Here is a 25,003-nt window from a genome sequence, read left to right as displayed (position 1 = left end):
AGCTCCCTGCAGAGAATCTGATTCGAAATATATCTCCCATCGTCTTCTTCTTCATGCATGAGACACTTTGAGCTCCATATTATTAAAGTTATTCATAATTCAAGGCTTCACAGGGTTTCTCTGTCTTGCTGCCTGTTGAGGAGCACAGCTATCCTTTCTGGCCACAAACTCTGAGACACTGATACTCCTCGAGTCTCTGCCAACAGTTCTGGACTATGTGTAGAGAAAGATCTGCATGACTCGGGTGTCACTGTATGAGCAGGTGCACAGGTGACTATTACACCAACCAGAGCTGGCAATTAACAAACACTCTGCTCCTGATGTTCTAAAAAACAAGGGAAGATCCAGTAGGAAAGATAAAGCACTGATGAGAGAGTTCCTCCAAGACAGCAGAGTTTTAGAAGAGACCAGATAATAAGAGTTATACCAATGATATATACATACATGTAAACGCGCGCATGTGTGTGTGTGTGTGTGTGTGTGTGTGTGTGTGTGATAGAGCCTGTAGCACAAAGCCATTCATAAGTAACATTAAGTATATTTGTAGCAATAGCCAACAATACATTCTATAGGTTCAAAACATAGATTTTTCTTTTATGCCAAAAATCATTAGGATATTAAATAAAGGTCACGTTCTATAAATATATTTTGTAAATGTCTGTAATTATATATATATATATATATATATATATATATATATATATATATATATATATATATATATATATATATTATATATATATATAATTACGGTTTTAATAATTATATTATATAACTATAATTATATATATTGATTAGTAATATGATTTAGGATTTAGACAATTTCAAAGAGGATTTTCTCAATATTTAGATTTTTTGCCCTCCCCAGATTCTAGATTTGTAAATAGTTATATCTTAGCCTTATATCTCAAATAAGGTTCTATCCTAACAAACCATAAATTAATGGAAAACCCGACCACTCAGCTTCCAGATTATGTATAAATAATAAAAATGACCTTTACAACTAGTTTTGTGGTGCAAGGTCTCACATACACACATTTAAAAAAATATATATATATATATATATATATATATATATATATGTGTGTGTGTGTGTGACTGTGTAATTTACATATATTACATTATACATGTGTAAAGTTTTTACATATAAAACATGCAATAAGATTTTTTTCAAAATGATTGTCGTTTTAAAAATGTAAATTTACTTTTATTTATTTAATTTTACACTAGTTTTTACACACTCAAATTTCAAGACCAAATGACATAAAATGCAAACACACTCGCTATACAAATATAGTAATATACCCTTTCACTAATTATATATATTATAGATTATACACATGCACAAATATATAATATACATTACATACAGATTATATTCATTATATTCATCATTACAAAATACAAGTAGTTTATATAATTTACATTTTTAAAATTATAATTAATATTAATTAACGTATTAAATGTGTCCTCATTTTCTTTTTATATATATATTATATACTCTTTAATGAAACATTGTATATTTTTAATGATTGTTACGTAAATAATCTCAGTTGTGACTATTTTTTCAACGAAGCAACAGGGGCCAAGTGGCTTAAATTAACGCTTTGAAAGCCATCACTCACACAGCCATTCACAACTTTCCATGAGTGCTAGCGTACCGTAAAGGCTGCGACTGAGCGCTGGTAAGCCCCTCCTCCAGCCGGGTCGATCCTCCGACCCCTCGCCCCTCGCTCCCACCCCTCCGCCCGTCCCCCCAGATCTCAGGTGTCGGAGTTCTTCTGGCTGGACGGCGCTGTACCAGTTCTGCGGGCCGCTGTCGGGCGTCAGCACCGGGCTGAGAGCCTCCTCCTGGCCCTGAGCGACTCCCTGCACGCTCTTCACCATGTTCACGGCGTTCACCGGCAGCTGGAGCAGCTTCTGCATGGTGGTCATCGTCAAGCTGGTCCCAAAAACTTTTGCACCTGTTTAAATCCCCTGAGGCAGGCAAACACACCTGTAGCTGGTTCTTGAAGAGGCAAACCCTCACACACACACACACACACACACCTGTAGAATCCAACTCAAAAGAAACGGCAGAACGTAAACTCCAAAGCTCAAGCACAGTCCCTCAGGTCTGGTCTTCAACTCGACGCAGATACGGAGGCTTCAGAGCATCATTGGCGCGAGGAGACGAGAAGGGAGGTGACGGCAAAAGCTGTTCTCATCGTGCTCAGAGCCGACTGATGGTGAACACACTGCTCCGATCGCTGAGCAGAGCGAAACCCCGCCCACCAGCAGCAAACCCCACCCCTTGTGAAACGCACGCTCTGCCTCTCCCTCTCCTTTCATTCACACCATCGCTCTCTGGCACATTTTTCTGTCCCTCGTCCTCTTTTCCGTCGTATTTTCTGCAACGGTCGATTGCCTCTCCCTCTCTCTGACATGACTCAGCTAGAAACGCCGCTCTGAAAAAAGGCTTTTCAGAGGAAACCCCTTCATTGGGATGTCGACACACACACAAGCGCTGTATTATTATTCATTTTGAATGCTAGAAACCAGAGTGAAAATATTCCTGTTGTTTTGAATGTGCTTGCACATTCTGCAATGTTTCTGTTTTTTGGCTCATTACTTGATTCGTTTGACAGAGGTTCAGATTTTTCTTGACTTTGAAATGTGAAATAACAGTTTTTTGCATCAAAGATTAAAACTGATTGTTATTTGCTTAATGTAAAACATGCACTTGTTAATATATTGTGTAGTATATGAAGAGGCAGTACACTAATTGCACGCAAAAAAAATAGCAAATGTGTTTTTAGTAATTGTTAGACGCAGTTCATAATTTTGTTAAGCTCAGCATAAAATGCAATAACTAGTGAAACAGCAATTATGATGCCCAAATAATAAATCACACTATAGATAACATATGATACACATGGAGTAAATGTTTCAATCTACATGACTTGCTGTAGTTTTAAATGTTTAAACAATTCAAATATATTAATTGAATCGAAAAAAGAAACTATAAAACTAGTTCAGTAAAGGCTGAGTCAACTAAGCGAATTTTTATATTAAATGAATATTAAAAAATCTGTTACTAGATAATATTTACATTTTTACAGTGTTGCTAAAACTAAGAGTTAAACTAAATCTGAATGGAAACAACTGAATTTAAACAATAAACTGAATTTGATTTGATTCCCTTCCATTCAGACTGATCCAGTCTTTCCAATTCAGTTTGATTAAAATGACTATGATTCAGTTGCATTTACTATCATTCTGTTTGATCCAGTTTTGAATCAATCTGCTTCAATTCAATTCACCTTCTTTCTATCCCAGTTCAATAAGAATCAAACACGTTTCGTTCTGTCCGGTTCAGTCTGATTTATCTCAGTTCTGTTTTTTTGAGTCCAAATCACTTAAAGGTTTCATTCGAATACAGTTTGATGTATTAATAATTATAAACGCCATTTAGTTTGATTCACTGATATTGTGTCCTTGTATTTCATTTATTTTAATTTGCTTTCTATTTACTAAAGTCTGAATGAGTACAGATTCGATTTCATCCTGTTCGTTCCAGTAGGTATAAAATCATTCTGTATGACACTTTCTTTATTCAAATTTAATCAGTATAATTGAATTTGATTCACGTTCATGTTTTCCAGTACAGTTTGATTCATTTAATCAGATTCATTTAAATTTTAGTCACCTTTAGTTGTACTGTGTTCAGTACAGTTTGTTTATTTTGAATCATTACGACTCATCACTTTAAGCCAGTCTGATACTATATGTCTGAACACAATTCACTGCCATTTCGTTCAGTGCAGTTTGATTCTTTTGAATCCGTCCGATTCTCATTGCCAGTGACGTGGCGTTTCTGAGCCCAGAATAACATGGAGACAGGACTGGGAAGAGCCGGATTCACAGACAGGCGCAGAATTCACACTGCAGTGCTAAAAGCCACTGACCTCTAAAGAGACATTCTCCTGCGTCAGAACGGCCCCGAATCTCTGTACACTTCACATACAGAGTCCGTCCGTCTGATCTCCAGCAAGATGATGAATTCTCTATAGATTAACGTCTCTGCCGCTCTGTTTATTTAGCTGTTAACCGAGCAGAGATGGAGAGCTGTACAGTAGCAGATCAGAGGGGCATGTTGCCAAGGCAACAGCATGCGAGGATCGCTCGTCTTCGTGTTTACTGTGGAACCAGTCGAACTGCCGTTACACACACACACACACACACACACACACACACACACACACACAAGCATCCTGCAGCGCAACAGTGTCAGAGCTCTGTGACAGCAGAGCAGGAATCCAAAAGTGATGATTATGCATAGAGAAAACATATTTATATCACATTTCTGCCTCAATCACAACACAACAACAGCGTTAAACGCATTCACAGCGCACCTTGCGTTCATACAGTGACATATTTCCAAGAGAAATATTAAGTGGCAAATCTAAGAGAATATTAAGTGGGAAATAAGTGAGGACAGGGAGTGTGAAATATGTTATTGTTAATATGTTAATATGACTATTATATTATTGTTTATTATTATATTATAACAGGAAGGTTTCTTTAGACTCCTTCTGATTAATTAAAAAAAAAAAAAAAAAATATATATATATATATATATATATATATATATATATATATATATATATATATATATATATATATATATATAATAACATCATCTCACACTTACTGTGACTGGTTTGTGTTCTTGCATGAATGTAGTGTTACAGCGCCCTCTGCTGGACTCAGTACTGCATGTCCATCTAAATAAACCTAAGGGTCAGGTCGGGGATTTTTCACTTTTATGCAAAAGGGACGCATTAAATTGCTCAGAAATGACAGTAAAGGAACTTACGATAAAACTAAAAATTTCTATTTCGCATAAATACTGTTCTTTTGAAATGTCTATTCGCTCAGAATCCCGAAAAAAGCATCACTGCTTCCTCAAAAATATGAAGCATTACAGCAGCAGCATACAGAATGATTTCTGAAGGATTATGTGAAGGCGTAGCGATGCTGAGTAGCGATGCTGAAAATTCGGCTTTGAGCACAGGGATGACTTACATTTTAAATGCATTAAACAGCTATTTTAAATGGCAATAACATTTCACTATGTTACGACATATTTGTTCAAATAACTGCAGACAGATATTCAACAACCACAGAATTTCAGTGTATATCAGATCACATCACAGCATCATATATCACATCATCTTCCTCACCATTAGATAATAAATGAACATTTATTATCTATATAATACTTCTTTCGTCACAAAGAATATTTGAAACAGAAAGGATCTTCAGATGTTAAAAGCCTCTTTATGGAACCATTTAGACAAAAAGTTTTTTTTTTGTGCGTCTGGCTCCCTCTACTGTCTTAGAGAGAAGTGACAGGAACTAAACGATGCCCAGAGAAAGGGCAGATTTATTCAAGCAATGTCATTTCAGTCTTATTTACTGTACAAACTATTATAGTTTATAGTTTTAATTTTTTTTATAGTTTTAAATTTTTAATGTGCTTTTATCATTTACATTAGTTCTCTTTAAATATTTATTTTTTGATAAATATTTATATATATTAATATATATATATATATATATATATATATATATATATATATATATATATATATATATATATATATATATATATATATATATATATATATTTAAATATTAATATTTAATATATAATTTATTTATTTTATTTTTAATGCACTTAATTTATCATTGGTGTTTTATTATTTTTTTTTTGTAATAGCTTTAATTTAAGTTTATATATTTCAGTTACTTTCTAATTTGCGTTTACTTTTTTCATCTAATGGTTTCAGCTTTATTTTAATCACCAAAAACATGACTTTCTTTTTAAATAATTTTAATCTAATGTTTATCTTGATATTAGTTAACCATGATAACACCAGATTAAACACGCAACAGAGAGATGATAAAAATGGACATTTTACGTGAATAACATTAGTTAACAAACACTCCATCAGCTACAGGAAAAGCTTGTCACATGACCTCAGCAGAAACAGAGCCTTTCTATTCTCCACACATCTCACTGATCTGAAGCACCTGCTTCCAAATATAGCCAGAGAAAGAGAAAGAGAGTCCGCCAACATTGATTACCAGTCTCAGTTAAAGATCTCTTCTTCATAGTCTTCACATCTTTACAAGACAGCAGAGTAGAGGAAGATGTAGATACCAGCTTCATTCAAAAGATTTAATCCTGGCTTAAGGTCACATCAAACAATATGTTAAGCAACATTTTTACACGCTAATATAGCATTTAATAATATTTTTAAATTTGGTTATATGGTTAATTTTATTTGAAATAATGTTGTTACTGTTGTTGTTATTATTACAAACGTTTTGATTTAGCTTCAGTGCTAAACAGACATATTTTTCATATTTTAAATTTTTTGCTTGCAATTATGGTGGCAAGTGTAAAGAGTGTTACTATTAAAAATAATCATTACATCTATTACTACAAAATAACTCGCTGCAACTATCTGGAAATGATGGATACTTTACTTTTTAGTGAACTAAATTATACACACACACAAACATATATATACATATCTATCTATCTAATATATATATATATATATATATATATATATATATATATATATATATATATATATATATATATATATATATATTTGTTTTTTTTTTTTTTTTGAAAAAAAAATCTGAATCATTTTGTGTGCTATTTTTTTTTGTTTTATATTTTATATTTTTGCTGTATATTTAGCTTTAAGGTGTTTTTTCTTTTTTACTGTGTTGCCAAAGATAAATATTAAAAAAAAGTAAATTGTGTAAAACATCTCCCAACAGCTCTCGGTTTATCCCAGTTCTTTGCTTCTCATAATGCTTTGTTTGTAATAAGGCTTTGATTTTATCTTCCAAATAGGTGCCCAATTATTGATAGATACATATTTAATTGCTGAATATTGTACCTTAATTGGATCTGGCATGCCATTTCATGAATGACTGCCCGAAACATAATATATTATTATAATTATGATTAACAATCAAGTGAATAATTAGTTAGAAACTAGTTGCTATGAATACATTTGCCATCAGTTGTCTTCTTAGGAGTGACTCAGTGTCACTGAGTCAGTGTTGCTGATGCAAAGTAGGCCAAGCAAACTAAATAAACTAAATTAGGATAAAATCGTGAGTCTTTTTCAAACTGTTAAATACTGAACTGTTGGTTACTTTGAAACTAAGCTTCATCTGGGGGATTACAGGGATACGTGAATATCTGATCTGGTTGTATATGACAGATTTATTGCTGTTTCTAATCAAACATTATTTACTTAATCAACCGAGTCAGTTCATTGGTGAAGGGGTAGATCAAATAGGACAACTGACTGAACGTTTGTGAAGAAATTTCATGCTGCCTTGTAAAAGTATTTTGTAACACAAAATGCAGTAGTTTATAGTGTGACTGCTGTATTTGGTAGCTAAAAAGATACATTTAAAAGTTATTTGGTGCGTTATTTTAAAATACATTTTGATGTATATAGGGTTATAATCGAAAGAGGCGGATGTAGATGAAGAGGTAGCTGTGCTAGTCAGCATGATGCTAGCGACGCTAAGTCTACAGGACAGCAAGAGATATAGATAACAGGGCTATATTTACACTAAAAACAACCAGAAATCACTGCCATGCAAGTACTAACCACATAAACCAACAGTTTCACCAATTAAACGACTGCATCTGCTAAACTGAGGTGTAAAACAGACATTATGTGGGACCTGAGCGCTGTCCACCGACCGGTGCTGAAACACACACACACACACACACACACACACACACACACACACACACACACACACACAAAACATAAAATCCATTCACGCCAGTTCATCTTCACTGTTTATCCTCTCTTTGTTTTTCCACAGGATTCACTCGTTCATCCGCGCATGCGCACCTCGCCCCGTCTGAGATTTTCCGTAAGGTAATCGCTCCGGAGGCACGAACGCGGCGGGTCTCACCTCTTGTAGTCGGAGGAGAAGATGCCGCCGCTGGCCGGGTCGTGGCCGTACTCGGGCTCGCTGGCGGAGCCGCCTTTCTCGTCGCTGAACGCGGAGCTCGCGGACATCTCTGATGCTGCTGATGAGGATGATGCGGAGCGGCGGAGAGCGCCGGAGACTGAGTCACGTGATCCGTTACGCGGTGCTGAAGCGGACAGGGCCGGGGGCGCGCGCGCATGCGTGAGCGCCGCGAGCACCTCTGCGTGAATTCAGCATGTACTTTAACTGAATTATTTTAACACAATTACCATTTGATTTCATTTAACTTAATTTAACTCCGTAACGCTGTAGTGAGGCACGTTGTGCTAAACAACGGAAATAATGACGAACATTTAGTTTAGCACCTGATTTTAGTAATAAATAATTAAAATGACATTTTAATTAAAATAAAAAGAATAGTATGGACGCATTTCCGTGTGAAGCATACAAACACATTATATAAAAATTGTATTATATATTTTTTTCCGCAGTACTGCAATAAAATATTTTATTAAAAAGCACACACACTATAATAATTTAGTAAAATAAAGTATATATAAATAATTTCCCAATATTATTTCAGTTGTTTAATAATATAATAAACCAAAACATTCACCTGAAACTGAGCATATTAAATTAAATGCAACTAAAAGTACATATATATATATATATATATATATATATATATATATATATATATATATATATATATATATATATGTGTGTGTGTGTGTGTGTGTGTGTGTGTGTGTGTGTGTGTGTGTTTTAATTTGATAGTTTTTATTATTATATTATTAAACAACTGAAATAATATGGAATGGAAAATGGAAAATTATTTCAACATCTATTTTTTTTTTCTTGAGAAATCTCATTGAACTAAATGTAATCAAAACACTAAAATCAGTATTCAATTTTATTTTTTGCCCTCACCAAGTATGGAAAAAGTTTACTATATTTTAATTGATTTATTCCTCCGTACAGTGTACCTAAACACACACGCGCACGATACATACTAATTTCATTTTTAAGAAGAGTTTTGCAAAGGATTGCATGATTAATTTGGTGACATACAGAAGTGTATTTTTGTATTAGTCGTTTTCGTCAGGTTCAGTCGGTAACCAGCAGAGGGCGGCAGCGCTCCATCACGCAGTTCGGTCACAGCAGACGCAGAATGACTCACATTGCATGTATTTATTGCATAGATTATATTCATAAAACCACTTCTTGTCTGCTTATTTAACTAACGTGAAACGAACAGCCAAAGACTTAAGATAGCATAAAAACGTCACAGCAAATAACCTTGAGAGTCTGTCCTGTGCTTGTTCTGGTTTTCAGATCTCAGGCCAAAAGCTGACATAAGATTTCTCTTTGCTCATTCATCTATTAAAACTTTTTTTTTTTCTCGAGTGTATGCCATTTCTTTAATGTAAATTGAGACATGTAGGTTTGAAAGAGCCTGTAGTCGTCCGTGATTAGACAACTTTTAGTCTCTTTATTCTCTAAAAGGAACTTCTGAGGTCTTTTCTTGGATTCAGGAAATCCCTCTTAAAGGCAAACATTTGTTTTTCTGCTTTGTCTCAACATACGACTGTTCTTTCATGTCAGAAGCACGTGTTTTTCCGCCTTATTTCGCAACGCGGAAGTAGGCGATTTATGTGCAAGACTTCCGTTTCACAAAAAGAGCTTAATAAACTAACGTATTTTCGCTACAAACCATTGTGTTCATGATAATACCTGAAAAAAAGTTTGCAACAATTTTAATCAAGACACTGTTTAAGCCCGTTTTTTTTTTTTTTTACCATTTAATTTGTGAAGCTGAATTTTCACCATGGGTCTGTAAGGTCACGTGATCACGTAAAATTTCTCCACAGCGTGTTTTAGTTGAATCCTTCGCCGAATAAGTTTTATATCTTATATCTTTTTTTTTTTTTTTGTCAATCATTTAGGAGTACGCAAGCATGGACACTAAATAGGTGTCAGGAGAATTTGCCTTATGAAGTCTTGTAAGGTTCATATCTGAGGGGCTTTTCCTTTGCCTCCACTTGCTCACCTGGGAGTCAGTAAGGCACTATTTTTGGTAAAGCTGACTTGGAACCATGTATTGTAAAAGCACCGTTCAAATAAATTGAATTACCCAGCGATATTCTTTCAGACAGAGTTTGAAAAACAACAGCGCCGTTCATATAAACACCGGCTTTTCACAGGCCAGATCTGCGGTTTTGTTGATTAGATGAAGTCCTGTTCTTCAGCTGGTAACAGCTGCTTAGGAACCGATGCCTTAAAAGGGAAAAAAAACACAGAACGCACCAAAAATAACCCATAAACTCATGATTCCCGCAGCAGTAACGAGTATAGAAGGGTTCAGAATCCATACAAGCGCCATTAAAAGAATTTACACAATTGGTGTAACTGAATTCAAAGAGGAATTAGAAGCCACTCGAAACACCCAAGATCCTCACATTCCCTTTTTATTCTCCAGTTTCACATTCTGAAAAAGAAATTTTTTTACTTATATATTATAATACAGCAATCTCTTGTTAGCAGTCCGTTTAAACTCGTATTACTGCCACAGTCTGGAAACTTCAGTATGTAACAGAAAATAAAAAGACAGTTAAAATCAAGAATTGCACTTATTTACTTCAAACAGGTTATATACTGAATTAACCACCAACTAAAACACCAAAAACAAAATTAAAACAAGGGAACACTAAACTGCTCATACATATATACTTCTTTAATTGCACAAAACAAATGCATAAATATTACACAAATGTACAAAAATACTTGTACATTTTTTTTTTTTTTCAAATATTCTCCAAGCAGACACAGATAGCAGAGGTTTGGTGATTTCAGAGCAAGAGGAAGATGCATCGAAGGTCTGGAGGAGACGAGAACTCAAATCTGCTCGGTTCACGTCAAGATCACAAACACAAACAAATACCCAGTGCATATGTCATCAGTTCTTTAAACAAAAATAAAAGACTGGATTGCAAAAAAAAAAAAAAAAAAAATTTCAGGTCTCCATCATACAAAGAAACAGCAAAAACAAGTCTGAAAACGTTTAGAGTCGGCTGGGACGGAAAAGAAAGTTTGAATTCTAAAACTCATGCCTTTATGCATGCACAATGACGTCCTCAAAAACAAACATCTATCAGAGCAGCTAAACACGTTGAACGCCTGCGCCTGATTGGCTCGTCAAGCGCAGCTCTGGAAACGAAGACAGTACCGTGAGGTTTGTCAGAGTCCTCAGCATCTTAGTAGGGTGCTTAGTAGAAGACTTCCTCCAGGAAAAATGATCCTTCATGCTTAAATTGTCCATTAAATAAACCTGATTAAATTAAATGCTGAGCCCGGTTGTCCTTCATTTATACAGGAGGGAGAAACAAAAACGAAACGCCTGGTAAGGAATGATATCTGTGGAGGTGAGAGCGGAGCATCAGCTTATGATCATCTACAATCAAGACTAGAGAGTACATGCAGGAGGTGAAGGAAGCGATACTCACTGACTGTTTAACAGAACTGACGTGATTTCCAACCCGGCTGAGAACTTTCAGAGGGAGAAGGGTACCAGCGCATCTACAGACAAGGAAAAATCAATCAGATTTGAGATTTCAAAAGCTTCTCCTTGACATTACATGCAACAACCAATAAGATTTTAAAAGAGTTATTAAAAACAACCTGCATATAAACACCGCATTACTACACTTCATTTGCATTGATTAGATAGATAGATGGATAGATAGATAGATAGATAGACAGACAGATATAAAGAATTAACATGCAGATTTATAAATCTATAGAGTACATTTATAAAAGCTATAGAGTACATTTAACACTTATAAAACTGCATCACTAAATTTGTAGTGGCATGTATATTTAAAAAAAAAAAGTGAACCGTGCATTTACTACATTTGTAATGGTATCTTGATTCTTAGAGGATCACTTGTATGTTTTCTATAAATTTATATTTTTATAAAACAATGAAACCATTACAAAGTTACATTAAAATGCAGTACACCATTTATAAAAAAGGACAATACACGACCATACATTTAATAAAATCTTGTTAAGTTATGTACAACAAGTTTAAAATCAAATGTTTATTCTACAGTTGTGTGTGTTTAACTCCATTCCAGCTTCTGTTGCAATGAGCTGAAACCAGCACAAACCAATTAAAACATGCTTAGATAAAAAAGGCATTCAGGAAAAAGCTGGAAGATTTACCACTAGTATTAACTTTTTACAGTAATCATTTATAAATACCAATATTCAATAAAAACCATTCCCTGTATATAAAAAAAAAAAAAAAAAACATTCAGAACAATTTAAACATCCAAACAGAACCATACAAGCCAACTAAAACCTCTTTGCCGATTCAAAAAGTTACTGCCAAGAGGCATTTAAAAACCACTCACAAACCTTCAAGACTTTAAAATAAAAATGTTGTAAAACTGTAGGGGGCAACAACAGACAAGAGGAGAGCAATTTCTACAACAGACTCTGGTTTGAGCTGTGCTAATGACCTGATACAAGCATGAACCCCCTGACTGAGCAGGAAACTTATCAGTGCATCTATAAACATCTTTCAGCAAGATGACATTAACTCCTTTCCCGTCCTGCCTTCCCAAACCACACCAAAACCCCCACTTCCCCAGCCAAGGGCAAGAGAACGACAACAATCAGCCTGGCACGTCCGTTTGAGCCCCTTACCGACTCGCTCCGAGCTTCCCACGCTCGGTTTGACCAGCAGAGTAATCTCACTCAGGTGTGTGCTGAAAGTCTGGATAAAGCTCCACCTTCTTCCAGCAGATTGACTGCATCATCCCAGCTACATGCAAACATGCCAGAGGAAACAGTTTCCTCGAGCGAAATCACGCAGGACAGCTAGAAGTTCTTCATGTTTAAGGATCTTTATACACCCCATTAACAATGCTATGGCATTTTAGACATGCCGTAAACAAAGATATAAAAAGGTTTATTAAAAAAAAAAAAAAAAACAACAACTTAAGGATACGGAATAACATTTCATGCAAAGCAGAAAATTGAGCTTTTTATATACACATGCCTTTGAGGTTTTTTTTTTTTTTTTTTAAACCAAGAGTAATTAATAAATGAAGACTTAATTTGAACATACAGGTAAGATTAAATAGTTTTGCTGTTGTCTTAATTTAGGTAAAATATGCATTTAAGCAGAATGTGTACACACGCCCTAATACACATTTGCTGAAATACAAGCCACCAACAATTTTGTATATTTAGATACAGCACACATTACCATTTTAATGTGGCAACAAATAATTTTAAGTATTATTAATAAATTTTTTTTTTTCTAAAATGAAAGCTCCATTAATTCTGTGAAAAATGGTTGAACTCTCTGAAGCCCCTCTAAGTGACAAGTGTGTGGATCCATTAGCACTCGCTCTCTCACCCAGAGGATGAAACCTTTTACAACTCCTTCGAGATCCTGACAAAACACTACAACCTTAACCAGTCGCTCCAAACAGGACTGGAAAACACTTGTTTGGGTCACATCTCGTTCTCTTACACTTAAACAGCAAACAAACTGAATAAGCATTAATGATCCTGCGAACGTACAGTACGACTCAAAAGACCGAAGTAAAACCTCCTCATCCGTGACCTTTAGCTCTCACTGTGTTGCTATGACAACTACGAAGTCCAGCCGTCCAATCAATAAACTTGATCTGTCAGCATGGTCTTCAAAACCAAATCGCATTTCATTATAATCCAATGAACAACTGACAATAAAGCATAACATTATCACCAGAGGAGCATAAAACACTTTAATACTCATTTTTACCCATTTAAACCTACAAGGCAAAGCATTTGTGGGGGAGAACTAACTTGTGCTGCCTTTAAAGGATCATAAAAGCTCAGTTTTTTGGCTAAACTTTAACTGGCACCTCCCTGGGCACAGATTCACTCAACGACTCAGTCATAATCCAACCTGAGATGCAATTAAAAACAGCTTTTCTCTGATGTGATCTCGTAGCAACGCTAGCAGGCCAAGGAATGCCGTTTCTGAGGGATTCTGGGTAATCAGACCTGTCATATTCCAAGTGGACCCCTGACACCTCTGGTTTAGCTGCATCATGTTGACCCAGGGTCAGTTTTAACCAGAGCGCGAGTCAGGGGCATTGTGGGAAACTAAAAAGGTACAAAATTGCATACTGAACAACGCATGCACATATTTTACGTAAAATATAAAATGGAGCACAAAACCAGTCTTAAAGTCACTGGGGATATTTTTAGCAAATAACACTTTAGTATACCGTTAAAAACTTAATTTGGACAACTTTAAAAAGGTGATTTTCTCAGTATTTCTATTTGCTCAGATTCCAGATGGTTTCATCTTAATCCATACAAATGGAAAGCTTTAGGTTTTCAGATAATGTATAAATCTCAATTTTGACAAATTGGCACTGAATTAAAATGGGATTTCTTAAAATGGAATTTAAAAATAATGCCAAAGTTTTACATTAAGTCTATAAATGCACACATCGTGTATTCTGTATTCATAGATTCATTTTTAATCTTTTTACATTTGTATTTAGAGTCTTATTAAACAAGACCAAAAGAAAAATGTAATAATTCAATAGATTCAAAATACTTTGTTTACCCAAAATCCCTTTTTCCCCCCGTTTGTTGAGTTAGTGACGCGTTTAGAATTACCTACACTACAAACTCACAACCATGTACTTCCTGTACAAACTAATGGAAGATAGGATCGACAAGCTCTGGTGACGTCACTATACAGAAACCGAGACCGTGATGGAGAAGGAAGAGAGGGCACACACCGGCTGGTCCCTCACCTGGGCGTGCAGGGCGGCAGCAGCAGCGGCGGCGGCGGGGTACGTGAAGGCGGCGTGAGGCAGGCCTGGGGTCAGTTCAGTGGTGTAGAGAGGATATGGAGCCCAGGCCTCAGGAGACGCAGGGATCAGTGCTGCCCCTGTTAGGTCATCTACAAAACCACACACACTAGGAAGCTGAATCACCATTTTTATACAAGAGATCATTATTACATTCAAGCTGCTTTGTAAACTGGAAAGTAACAATGATACAAAAGAAAATATGAGACTAATCCAAAATATGGTATAAAGCCTGCGGTGGATCAGATCAATAACCGTACTATCAATTATGAAAAGTTATTAAATGTTCTTAGCAAAGCACATTACTAATGAAACATTTAAAAGTATGAAATTGAGTAAAATCTCTTTACCTTACATCTTAATGCCTTTTGACAAAAGCAAAATTTGACCCATACAGTGCTTTTTTTGGCTACTGCCACGAAAAAATCCTAGCATCTTAAGACTACAGGGTCTGTCACGTAAACAGATTGGATTCAGCTATAAAAGCAGCTAAAAAAAAACTGTAGTGAGCTGAATGACACCAATATTTGACACCTGAGGGTCACATTTCTGAATAGTAAGTGCATTTTATCATCCCAACTAAGAAATATGAAAAAAAAAAAAAAAAATTTCACAATATAAATTGACAAACAGCAGGAATATTAAACTGCTGTCACTTTAATAGCTACATGCACGTTTTCTTCCAAAAAGACCAAAACGTATTTAACTGTCCAAAGCGGCAAAAATAACACCAATGTTTAATAAACATTCGGTTGTTTTCTCGAGACCTCTAATGGGCAGAACCAGCATCATGTTTTGTGGGGTGGGCGGGGCTTAAGTCCACTGTTTTACTCACATGGGTCTCTTGCGATGAAGTGCGCACCTAGAGCCGGGTGCAGGTTGGAAGGGTTTGGAGTGGCCATCAGTTTACTCTTTGCCATCTTTGTGTTGGCTTTAGCAAACTCCAGGCGCAGCGTTTGAGGGCTCTCTGGGTCAAAGCGGATACCCTGAGAACAGAGCAGATAGTGTGGACTTTTTCCAGACGACAGTGTAAACAATAGGCAAATCTCTCTTCACACGAAGCACAAATCAAGTCAACAGGTCCATAAACGGAACCGCAGCACGAGTGCACTGATTCCTGAAGTATGAAACATGACGTCATGGAACTTTTCTCAGGGACCAAGTGAACCCCCCCGTAGAGAAGAGAACAGCATCTGAGTCAGACTTTTAAGAGCAAAGTTTGGAGGACATAAAGCACAGACAGCCTTAATAATTAAAGTTTGCCATCACATCTGCTTACTGACGGACCAGCGGTTACTTACGTTTAACGCATTCTTGGCCGCTTCAGCCCCGGACCGGCTGTCAAACGTGACAAACCCCACAGGCTAGAGAACAGAAAGAACGACAGATGGAAAAGCAACTAAAAACCACAATTTTTTTTAAATTTTTACTAATTAATATTGATGTTACCATTAAATGTTAAATCAAAACAAAGCATTTTTAGGACCACTGTCTCTTTAACTTAAAATAAATTACATAAAAACAATGTGTGATAAAAACAATATTAAACCAATACATTTCTTTAATGAAAATAAAACGTAGCTTTTATCAGTCATTATTTCTTCAAAGTTCTTTCACATTAATAGTTTAAAATCTAAAAGTATAAATAAGTTTAGTGGTGTACCGTGTACAAATATTTATATCAGCGAACATGTATACATAAGTTACAAATATTTAAAAATACATCAGAAGTAATGAAATATGTACATGTATACAAATATGCGAACAAATTTTGGATGCAATTGATTAATCCATTTGACAGCATATACATAGACATACACATACATAATTGCCACACTAAAAGGAAACTGAAGTTCACCTGCTTTGAGGTCAGTTTTATGAGAGATCCTTCATATCCCTGATTAATAAAAAAAAAAAAAAAATTAAATTTGAAGAACATCAGTTCTTAAAATGAAAGTCATTAAGATACAGAAAATTTACAAAAATCACCCAACTTTTTTTCCCTCCCTCTCCCCCATTTTAGCCGATGTCTCTTACCTTGAAGGGTCTGAACAGCAGGTATAGCTCACGTGGTTTGATGTCGACAGGCAGCCCGCTGACAAATAGCGTTCGTACCTAAAACAGGGAAATGGCTAAGTGACATCAGCAAACAAACGCCACAAAATGCAGTGACCTCTGACCTATGAGTGCCATGTATGGTTCTACAAATGTGCACCTGAAAAGAGCAGGAACGGTTTAGAACTACCTTGGATTGTCTGTGTCCCTTCCTACAGTGTCAGAGTCTCCCCGTTTGCCTGCAGAATTTGCTATCGGAGACTGAACGTGTTCAGATCAAAATCATGAGATTGTGTTAGTTTAGTGAGCAGAAGTGTGTGCGTGGTGATCAGGTGTGTGTGACCCTAAGCATGGATGCAGAAACCTCTGCAGGGCGCGGACAGCATTACTGCTTCAATGTGAGTGGAAGGTAGAAAATCTCATTTTAAACTTGACAAAATTAACAGGATGGATCAAAATGATATTACAGTGAACAGAAATAGCAAAGGGCGATCAAAAGGAATAAAAATAAATAAATTGAACACTCGACCTTGGAATTCCTAAAACATGTTTTATCCAACAAATTGAAACTAAGCATCACAGATTCTAGAGTTACTCAAAAAGCAGTGAGCATTTGAAAACAGATGTAGCAACTCTATACAGATCTAGAGGGGAGAGGAGAAAGATTGGAGGAAGGACACAGTGTGCTATGACCATTTACGGAAAAGAGGGGAGAGAGAGAGAAAATGAGAACGAGAACTTCGGTTCAGCCTGACCCATCACATTCTCCAAACGCTTCAGAGGTGAACAACCGTAATCTGAAAGACTCTGGGTTTGGGGTGAACCTCACCAAAAAAAAGCCCAGCTTACATTACCACAGAACAAGAGACAAGATTTAAGTTTAAGTTGACATTATTATTATTATTATTATTACTACTACTCAAATACTGCTTGGAGAGTTTAATTCAGCATTTTAAAAAAAAATGCAGATTCAGAAAGTATGGAACAGTAATTAAAAAGTAACGTCCCATAAAGTAAAAAAAAAAAAAAAAAAAAAAAAAAAAAAAAGCGCATTAATTTCTGAATGAACGTCAACAAATCATTAATAATAATAATAATAATAATAATAATAATAATAATAATAATAATAGCAATGTAAAAATGGCTTTTTTTTTTTACAAAAAGATTGTAATTGTAAAATTCCACTTGAGACCCACACATACTTTAGAGTCACCTTTTTAATTATGCGCTAAAAATACCAAAAGCTGATTTATGTCAGTGTACTTATTGAAGTATCAAATGCCACGGTACAGGAATATGGTAGCGATTAAACGCCACGGTGCACAAAATATATGGTGCCATCACTGCAAACCTAAAAAACATGTGTCAGGTCATTAAAGTCCTAAAATAGCGAATCAGAGTGTATAACTGGACAGACGTCCATCACTCGGGTTTCTACACATTTCCACCAATACATCAATCTCTGGAAACCAGTCATTTCCTGAGCAGCTTGGAGGAGCGAGCAGCGAACGGCTGCAGGCAACAGTTCAGACTTGCGTCGGTTTAAAACCCCTCAGCGCAAACATTCTGGTTATCCTCAATGTTCCTGAAACACGAGTGCGGCGCTCAAGCACTGCCAGCAGCCCGAGAGGGTAAATAAACAACAGGAATTTAATCAAAAAGGAATAAACACTCCACAAGCACAAATAATAGACAATGCGCCACTTAATAACCTAAATAAACAGTTGATTCTGTCGGCGGTCAGAAAAACGGGATGCAGGTCTAGCAGGACAGAAACAAAGGGTATGTATGGGGATGTGAGCGAGCGGTTCGAGACACAGAGGGAGGAAACCCCTGTCCTAATTATTGCAGGTTGAACACAATGAACAATCTGAACAGGCCACACCAAGCGCTCTGACCCAGTGCTGCCCCGTAACAATGACAGGACACAACTCCCACCCCAAACACAACCCACCATTTACACAATGATCCGCATTAACTTCTCACTTTAACCAAAAAATAAAAAGTTAGTGTAATGTGTTCTGACAGGAGCGATCGCAAACTGCCTTGTAATGCCTTAAGCCAGTCAAATAATACACTGAACTGCAGGAAATGCCTCTACTGTAGGTCAAAGGTGACATCGGCACCAAGGAGGATAGAATCCAATGTAGACATCTTTTAAAAAAAGACTTTAGATCTATAAAGCAAGGCCTCTATATAGATTCACCGGTTTACTTCACTCAAATTTACTTCAACTGATGAAACAGACGCGTTTTAAATTAAGAAGCTAAATTAAGCCGCACAAAAAAATAGGTATATTATTCCATTTAGATCAAATTGATATTAAACAGCCAGTTTGAAGTTAAAATTAATCTGCGAGTGGAAAAAAAACGCCTTAGATAACGTCAACATTGTAAACACCGAAGAGAACAAACATTACGGTTCAGGGGAAAACAAAAAGTTGACTACGCATCTAAGCAAATTGAGAAAATTGAGCTGAAGAAAAACACTAAAAAGTGAAGAAATGAAACAAAACAGCAAGATCTCTCTTGCAGACCCAAGTTCAGCACGTCTTTAACGCGACCGTCAGAACGAGGACAGAAAAAAAAACACTTAAAAACTTCAAAAGAACACCCACTGAAACGCTCGCTTGTTAAATCTGGCTGTAAACTTTATCCACGGAGTCACACGAGAGTGTGCGTCTCATCAGGTGAGTCTCGTTTCGATGCCAACTTTAAGATTAATCATCAACAGACTCCGCATTCCTCTCAAAAAGCTTTTCCACAGAAACCGCTTTTCCCTCAAACCGCCGAACGCTTCACGCGACTTTCAACCGTCACGTTTAAACGACAAAACAAGTTTTCCGCGGCGGTCCGCCGGCAGCGACCCGAACTTCGCCGAACGAAGTTTATGTTTGCCAAAAGAGTTTATTTCTCTTACCTCCTCCTCTAATGAAACACTGGTGTTCGTCTCTGAATCTGACTTCAGACTCATTGTGTAACTTTAACGCCTCTTTGTGCCAGAAAAATAAAAAATCAGTTTCCCTGTCGGTGATTTTGTCCCTGGTGTGCGTTAAAGTTGCAGAAGAGAATCTGGTGTCGTTTGTGCCCAGTGAAGCCGTGAGTTAAAGCCACAATCCGAAAGTAAAGGTGAGAGGTGCTCTGTGAGGGTGACAGAAGGGAAAGGAGGTGATTTTTGGAGTTTTTTTCCCCCCTCGCTCACATCAAGCTCGTTTGAGTTGAAGTGGAAAGAAAGGAGGAAAGAGGAACCGTGGGTAGATTTAAAGCTGAAGTTGTGCGTCTGCTCTTCTGTCCTATTAGCGGATCAATCATGTTAAACGCGCTCACCCGCGCTTCAGATGGGACTCAGCTGCGCGAGGCCCGGCCCACTTTACCACCATCATCACCATATCTAACCCCTCCTTTACATCCAACCCTGCCTACATAATGGCCGTGGCTAGAAGGGATACAGCTACGACCGGAAATGTAATCTTCTACCCTTTATACTGGGTTTTATTAAAGGGTTAGTTCATCCAAAAATGAAAATACTGGCATTAATTAACCGCCCTCGCGTCGTTCTCTTCGTCTTCGGAACGTTTTATTTTGAGCCAATCACGTGAGGCGTATATGTCACGTGACTGCGCACTCTGGGTCGACGGAAAGATGCCTTTTCCAAACGATTTCACGTTTTAATAACTACTAATATCAAAATGGCCTACCTGTTTTAATGTAATGTTTTAACGTCACAAAAAATGATTTAATGATACTTTCCTCCCAGAAAAAATTCATGCCAAAAAGTATTCAGCCTGAATATGGCTGCTTTCAAAATGGCCGTCAATGGAGTTTTTTTTTCCACATATTTGTATGACAGCACCTTCCAGCTTCCAAGAAATCCTCACAGAAATATAAAGTGCAAGGAAGTATATGGATAATGTCTTTAATATAAATAAATGTAATTTAAATATTACATAATCTTGTTAATGTTTTACGGTTTCATTCACTTCTATCCATTTTAGCATATACTGTCATAGGTTTTGTTAATATTTAAATATTGACTATTTTCTTTCTAGCTATCTATTTTCTCATTTCTGTACATTTTAATTTCATTCTACGCCTTTAACTCCAGGGCTAACGGGAGTTTTTGTATGTTTTCATTTTGAATGTTCTCATAGCTGTGTGTACGAAATGCCACAGTTTCCCTGAATATAATGTGAGACAAAATCAACTTTACACGCATTTTAACTGGCTAAACCATTGCTCTGGGGCTCTGGCCCCATGCACATTACCAAAACTGAAATTGTTCTGTCCACATGTGACGTAAATACTCGATACGGGTTACACATATTAAGTGTCTGATTGAATATTCCACATTGCTTGTTATCTATATCCTCTGAGGTCTGTGAGATCTCGGGGCTGTCCAGCGTGACCTGCTCAGAGTCTCGTGACGGACTCTTGATTTCCCGCGCATGTTTTATGGCAAATGCACTTGAGTGTGAAACATTTACAATCCTGTTAAAGCATTTAACCAGACAGTTTCTTGTGTTAAAGCAGACAAACAAAAACAGAGGAACAGCCAGGTTAAAAGTCGTTTTTACATTTTATTTTATTTTTTATTTAATTATTGCTCCTTCATTTACATCAAAACTTGTACTTAAAATTTTACCTATTAATTTTGTCTATAAATAGTATAGTATTATGTTTCTGTAAATATTATTGTATTTAAATATTATAATATTTAAAGAAAATTAAGGCTGAATAGATTAAAGCATAATAGATTGTTTTAACTATATAAAGATGACAACAACAAGTATTTTATGGTATATAAATAATATAAAATACTATTAATATGACTCAATGTAAATTGTAAAAAGAAAAAGAAAGTATTATCATTTAGATTTTACTTTTAATTTTAATTACATTTAACTATATTATATTATTTTTTTATAACATTTATTTAAATGGTATTCATTGTTAGTTTATCATTACTGGCCATAAACAATATATTTATTGTTTTGTTTCACTGAATGAAAGAAGAATTTTCAAATGATCTTATCTTTTTTTTTTTTTTTAGGTTTCACTATTAAGAATTCTATAATACTATTATATATTTAATTGTAATGATGACAAATGTTAAACTATATTTAAATTGTACATTTAAATTATAATATTTGAAAAATTATATATTAAATATTTAAAATAATATGATAAATTCTCGAATATAATTTTTGAATATAAATAACGCATGTGTAATTATAATTATAACAAATATTTATATTATATTATTTTATACATGTTATCAATTCTGACCATAGACAATGTATTTGTAATTTTAAATATTAAAAACAGAGGCATTTTCACATTTTTATCTGTAATATCTGATCACGCAGATTATAGAGATCCTTGGTCTCTGTTTAAATGTGTGATTTAGCTGGCCTAATATGTACATAGGCAAGGCTCAAGTGTGTGTGTGTGTGTGTGTGTGTGTGCAAAGGTACTTGTGAATGTGTTGGAGTGTGTGTTAATGCACGCTCAGCCTGTGTGTGCAGGAATGACTGGTTTCCTGACTTTGTACTGGAACACAATTACTCAGAGAGCAGAAATCTGCTGCCGGGATTCTGAGGCCTGAACAATCATTTACCTGCTTACTGCTTAACTAAAACAATCTCTGACCTTCCTAGTTCAAATGCGAGGAGGAAAAGATGCCAAAATATCTGCGGTTTACACCTCCAATCACTGATATTCCCTTACTGTTAATATTGACTATTCTTGTGACATTACAGCTGTAGTGTGTTTATTTACAGTCCCTCCCTGTACAGAATATTTATATGTACCATTCATTAATGATCTATATTATAAGACATTGCACAAATCAGAATGTTTGAGCTTTAAAGGTATTTATTTATTGCTTCATTTTTCCGTTCCTAACCAAGTTTTGCGAGTGCTGAATATTTATAAGCATTGCTTAAAGTGTTTTGAGTCACTTATTAACCCATGACTCACAAATGCACACTCAGGATTTCACTGAGAGTTTATGCAGAAAGGGTCTAGTTAAGACCTCATTCTTCTTAGAGAATGCTTTAAAATTAGTTGATCAAAAATATTTACATTTATTTTATTAATGCTCCTTCGTTTATTGCAAATTCAGTGCTGCTTTGCAAAATTAAAAACTAATTAAACCACATCTTCCCCCAATAATATAGCATTTTGTCTGTAAATATTGTAGTATTTATTTTATGTAACGAGAATGAGTATATTTTGAATTTGTTTCACCTACAAATTCTTAAAAGTGTGATTTTGTAAAGAAATAAGTAATGCAGTAATTATTGGAGAGCAAAAAAAATAAATAAAAAAATAGTTGACTGCTTATACTTAAAACCACAGGATAAAAAAATTAAAAAATAATTTACCTTCATCTCACAATTCAGAATTTTCCTCACAATTCAGAGAAAAAAAAATCTACAATTCGGAGTTTGTATCTGATCATTTCGAAGTTTTGCTTAGAGTTAGATTTTAGAGTTTGTATGTAGCCACTTTTTTTTTTTTTAACTCTGTGTTTTCTTAAATCGATGGGTCTCCATAGTTACTTGCTGTTTCTTCGTAACTAATTGTGAAATACGAACAGTTTCTAAATATCGTTTTAGTAAAGCAGTTTGGTTTGCGTCTGAGTCGAATCTCTCTTAAGATCAGTCTGCAAATGTTTTTCTCGGTTAACTGGGATATCAGATAAACGCTCAAATTAGCAGAGGGCGTGATTTGGGCGTTGCTATTACACAGTAGTGTCCCAGCGGGGTCTGCGTCTCTCTTACAGACCACCCTGCCCCCTTCACAATCAAGAGATAAACACGTCTGCCACCGTCACCTCGCTATCAGACGGCAGGGGTATAAATAACAACCTCTAACATTCTTCATCACCACACAGATAACAGCCAGAGGACCTGAATGAGAGCGCTCACCCCCCCGTTAGGGTTTGGAGGAACTGCGGGGGTTACTCGGGGGGTCATTAATAAAATTCCTAGGATGTAAAAGTTCATAAACAAATGGAGGGATCCTGGTTTTCTTAAGGGCGAAAGGGATAGAGCGTGGACTCCGGGTCCGGGCGCTCGTGTTCTCCTCTATAAATCGTGTTTGTGTATAGCTCTGTTCTTCTGTTATGCTCAGAACGACAGTGTGCAGATCTCTGCTGCACGAGAGGAGCAGCAAATCAGACACGCTTGTTTGACAGAGGCAGGCGAGATGTTCTCGCTCTCGCACGGCCTCGGGATTACGGCGCTGACGCTTATAAACAGGCAGAACGTCCACGTCATACGCAGAAAAAATTATTTGCCAGAGTTTTAAATAATGATTATTGGAGCAGGTTTCAAACTAAACCATTTCAAAATTCCGCGCTTCATGTTTAAAGCGTTACTTGCTCCTTCTTTACAATCGTTATAGAATTGACTAGCAATTTCTATGGGAAAATTAAGGATTTTTTTTTTTCGATTGTGGCTTTGTTTTTCACATTTGTCATCCTTTCTTATCAAAATGCATGTGGAAAAATGCCGAAAATCAAACTTGATCTGTATATCTTTTTATGATAGACGAATGTTGCAAAGACAGCGTGTAAATGTTACTTACTAAACGTGAGGTCGTATTTATTTTTTAACGTGTGAAAACTTCATATTCAGTGCACGCTTTAATGGTATGGAAGACTTTTTCCACTCTATGATACAAAAAAAAAAAATCATCCACTTTTTTCCTCGTTAAGTTCTTGATTTTCAGTTTAAGAATTATGAAATGAACTCGATTATATTTCTAAACTGACAGCCAAAAAGTCTGTTTACAGAATAGTCAATGAACTTTTTATTTATTTTTTATTCCGTGGCAGAAAACAGCTAAATAAATAAATATTACCCCCTTAAAAAAAAGAAGACGAAGAAAAGAACAAGAGCACCAATTACTTTTTTTTTGTTGAACACACGCTTTTCACAGGTTTATCAGTGAAGATCGTAAAGATGCATTACAAAACATATACAATAAAAATGGTAATAACGTTTTTTTGGTCAGAGGATCTTTTGC

At 35.8% G+C, this 25,003-nt stretch overlaps 2 protein-coding genes across 3 annotated transcripts in view; both read right to left on the bottom strand.

The window, feature by feature from the left end:
* The window catches only part of LOC122330980 (AP-3 complex subunit beta-2-like), a 29,483-nt gene extending 27,260 nt beyond the window's left edge, over nucleotides 1-2,223 (bottom strand). Inside the window, 2 exon segments of the mRNA XM_043228378.1 lie at nucleotides 1,662-1,743; nucleotides 1,746-2,223. Coding sequence (XP_043084313.1) covers nucleotides 1,662-1,743; nucleotides 1,746-1,935 — 272 coding nt within the window. The 5' untranslated portion in view covers nucleotides 1,936-2,223.
* An 8,257-nt stretch (nucleotides 2,224-10,480) lies between these two features.
* Nucleotides 10,481-20,299, bottom strand: rbpms2a (RNA binding protein, mRNA processing factor 2a). Of its 2 annotated transcripts, none has more exons than XM_043228486.1 (8): nucleotides 19,890-20,299; nucleotides 16,953-17,030; nucleotides 16,774-16,812; nucleotides 16,217-16,279; nucleotides 15,751-15,901; nucleotides 14,844-15,007; nucleotides 11,532-11,604; nucleotides 10,481-11,442 (listed from the first exon to the last, which is right to left on the bottom strand). In XM_043228486.1, the coding sequence occupies exons 1-7, from the start codon at nucleotides 19,941-19,943 to the stop codon at nucleotides 11,539-11,541; spliced, it is 615 nt and encodes a 204-aa protein (XP_043084421.1). In that variant the 5' UTR covers nucleotides 19,944-20,299; the 3' UTR covers nucleotides 10,481-11,442; nucleotides 11,532-11,538. The 2 variants fall into 2 exon arrangements, with proteins under 2 accessions (XP_043084421.1, XP_043084422.1); XM_043228487.1 differs by having other exon boundaries at nucleotides 14,859-15,007; nucleotides 19,890-20,298.
* Nucleotides 20,300-25,003: the final 4,704 nt, after the last annotated feature.

Source organism: Puntigrus tetrazona, chromosome 25, assembly GCF_018831695.1.
Source record: "Puntigrus tetrazona isolate hp1 chromosome 25, ASM1883169v1, whole genome shotgun sequence".
Taxonomy (NCBI): Eukaryota; Metazoa; Chordata; class Actinopteri; order Cypriniformes; family Cyprinidae; genus Puntigrus; species Puntigrus tetrazona.
The sequence above is the reverse complement of the archived record's forward strand: the minus strand, read 5'-3'. Positions and strand labels throughout refer to the sequence as shown.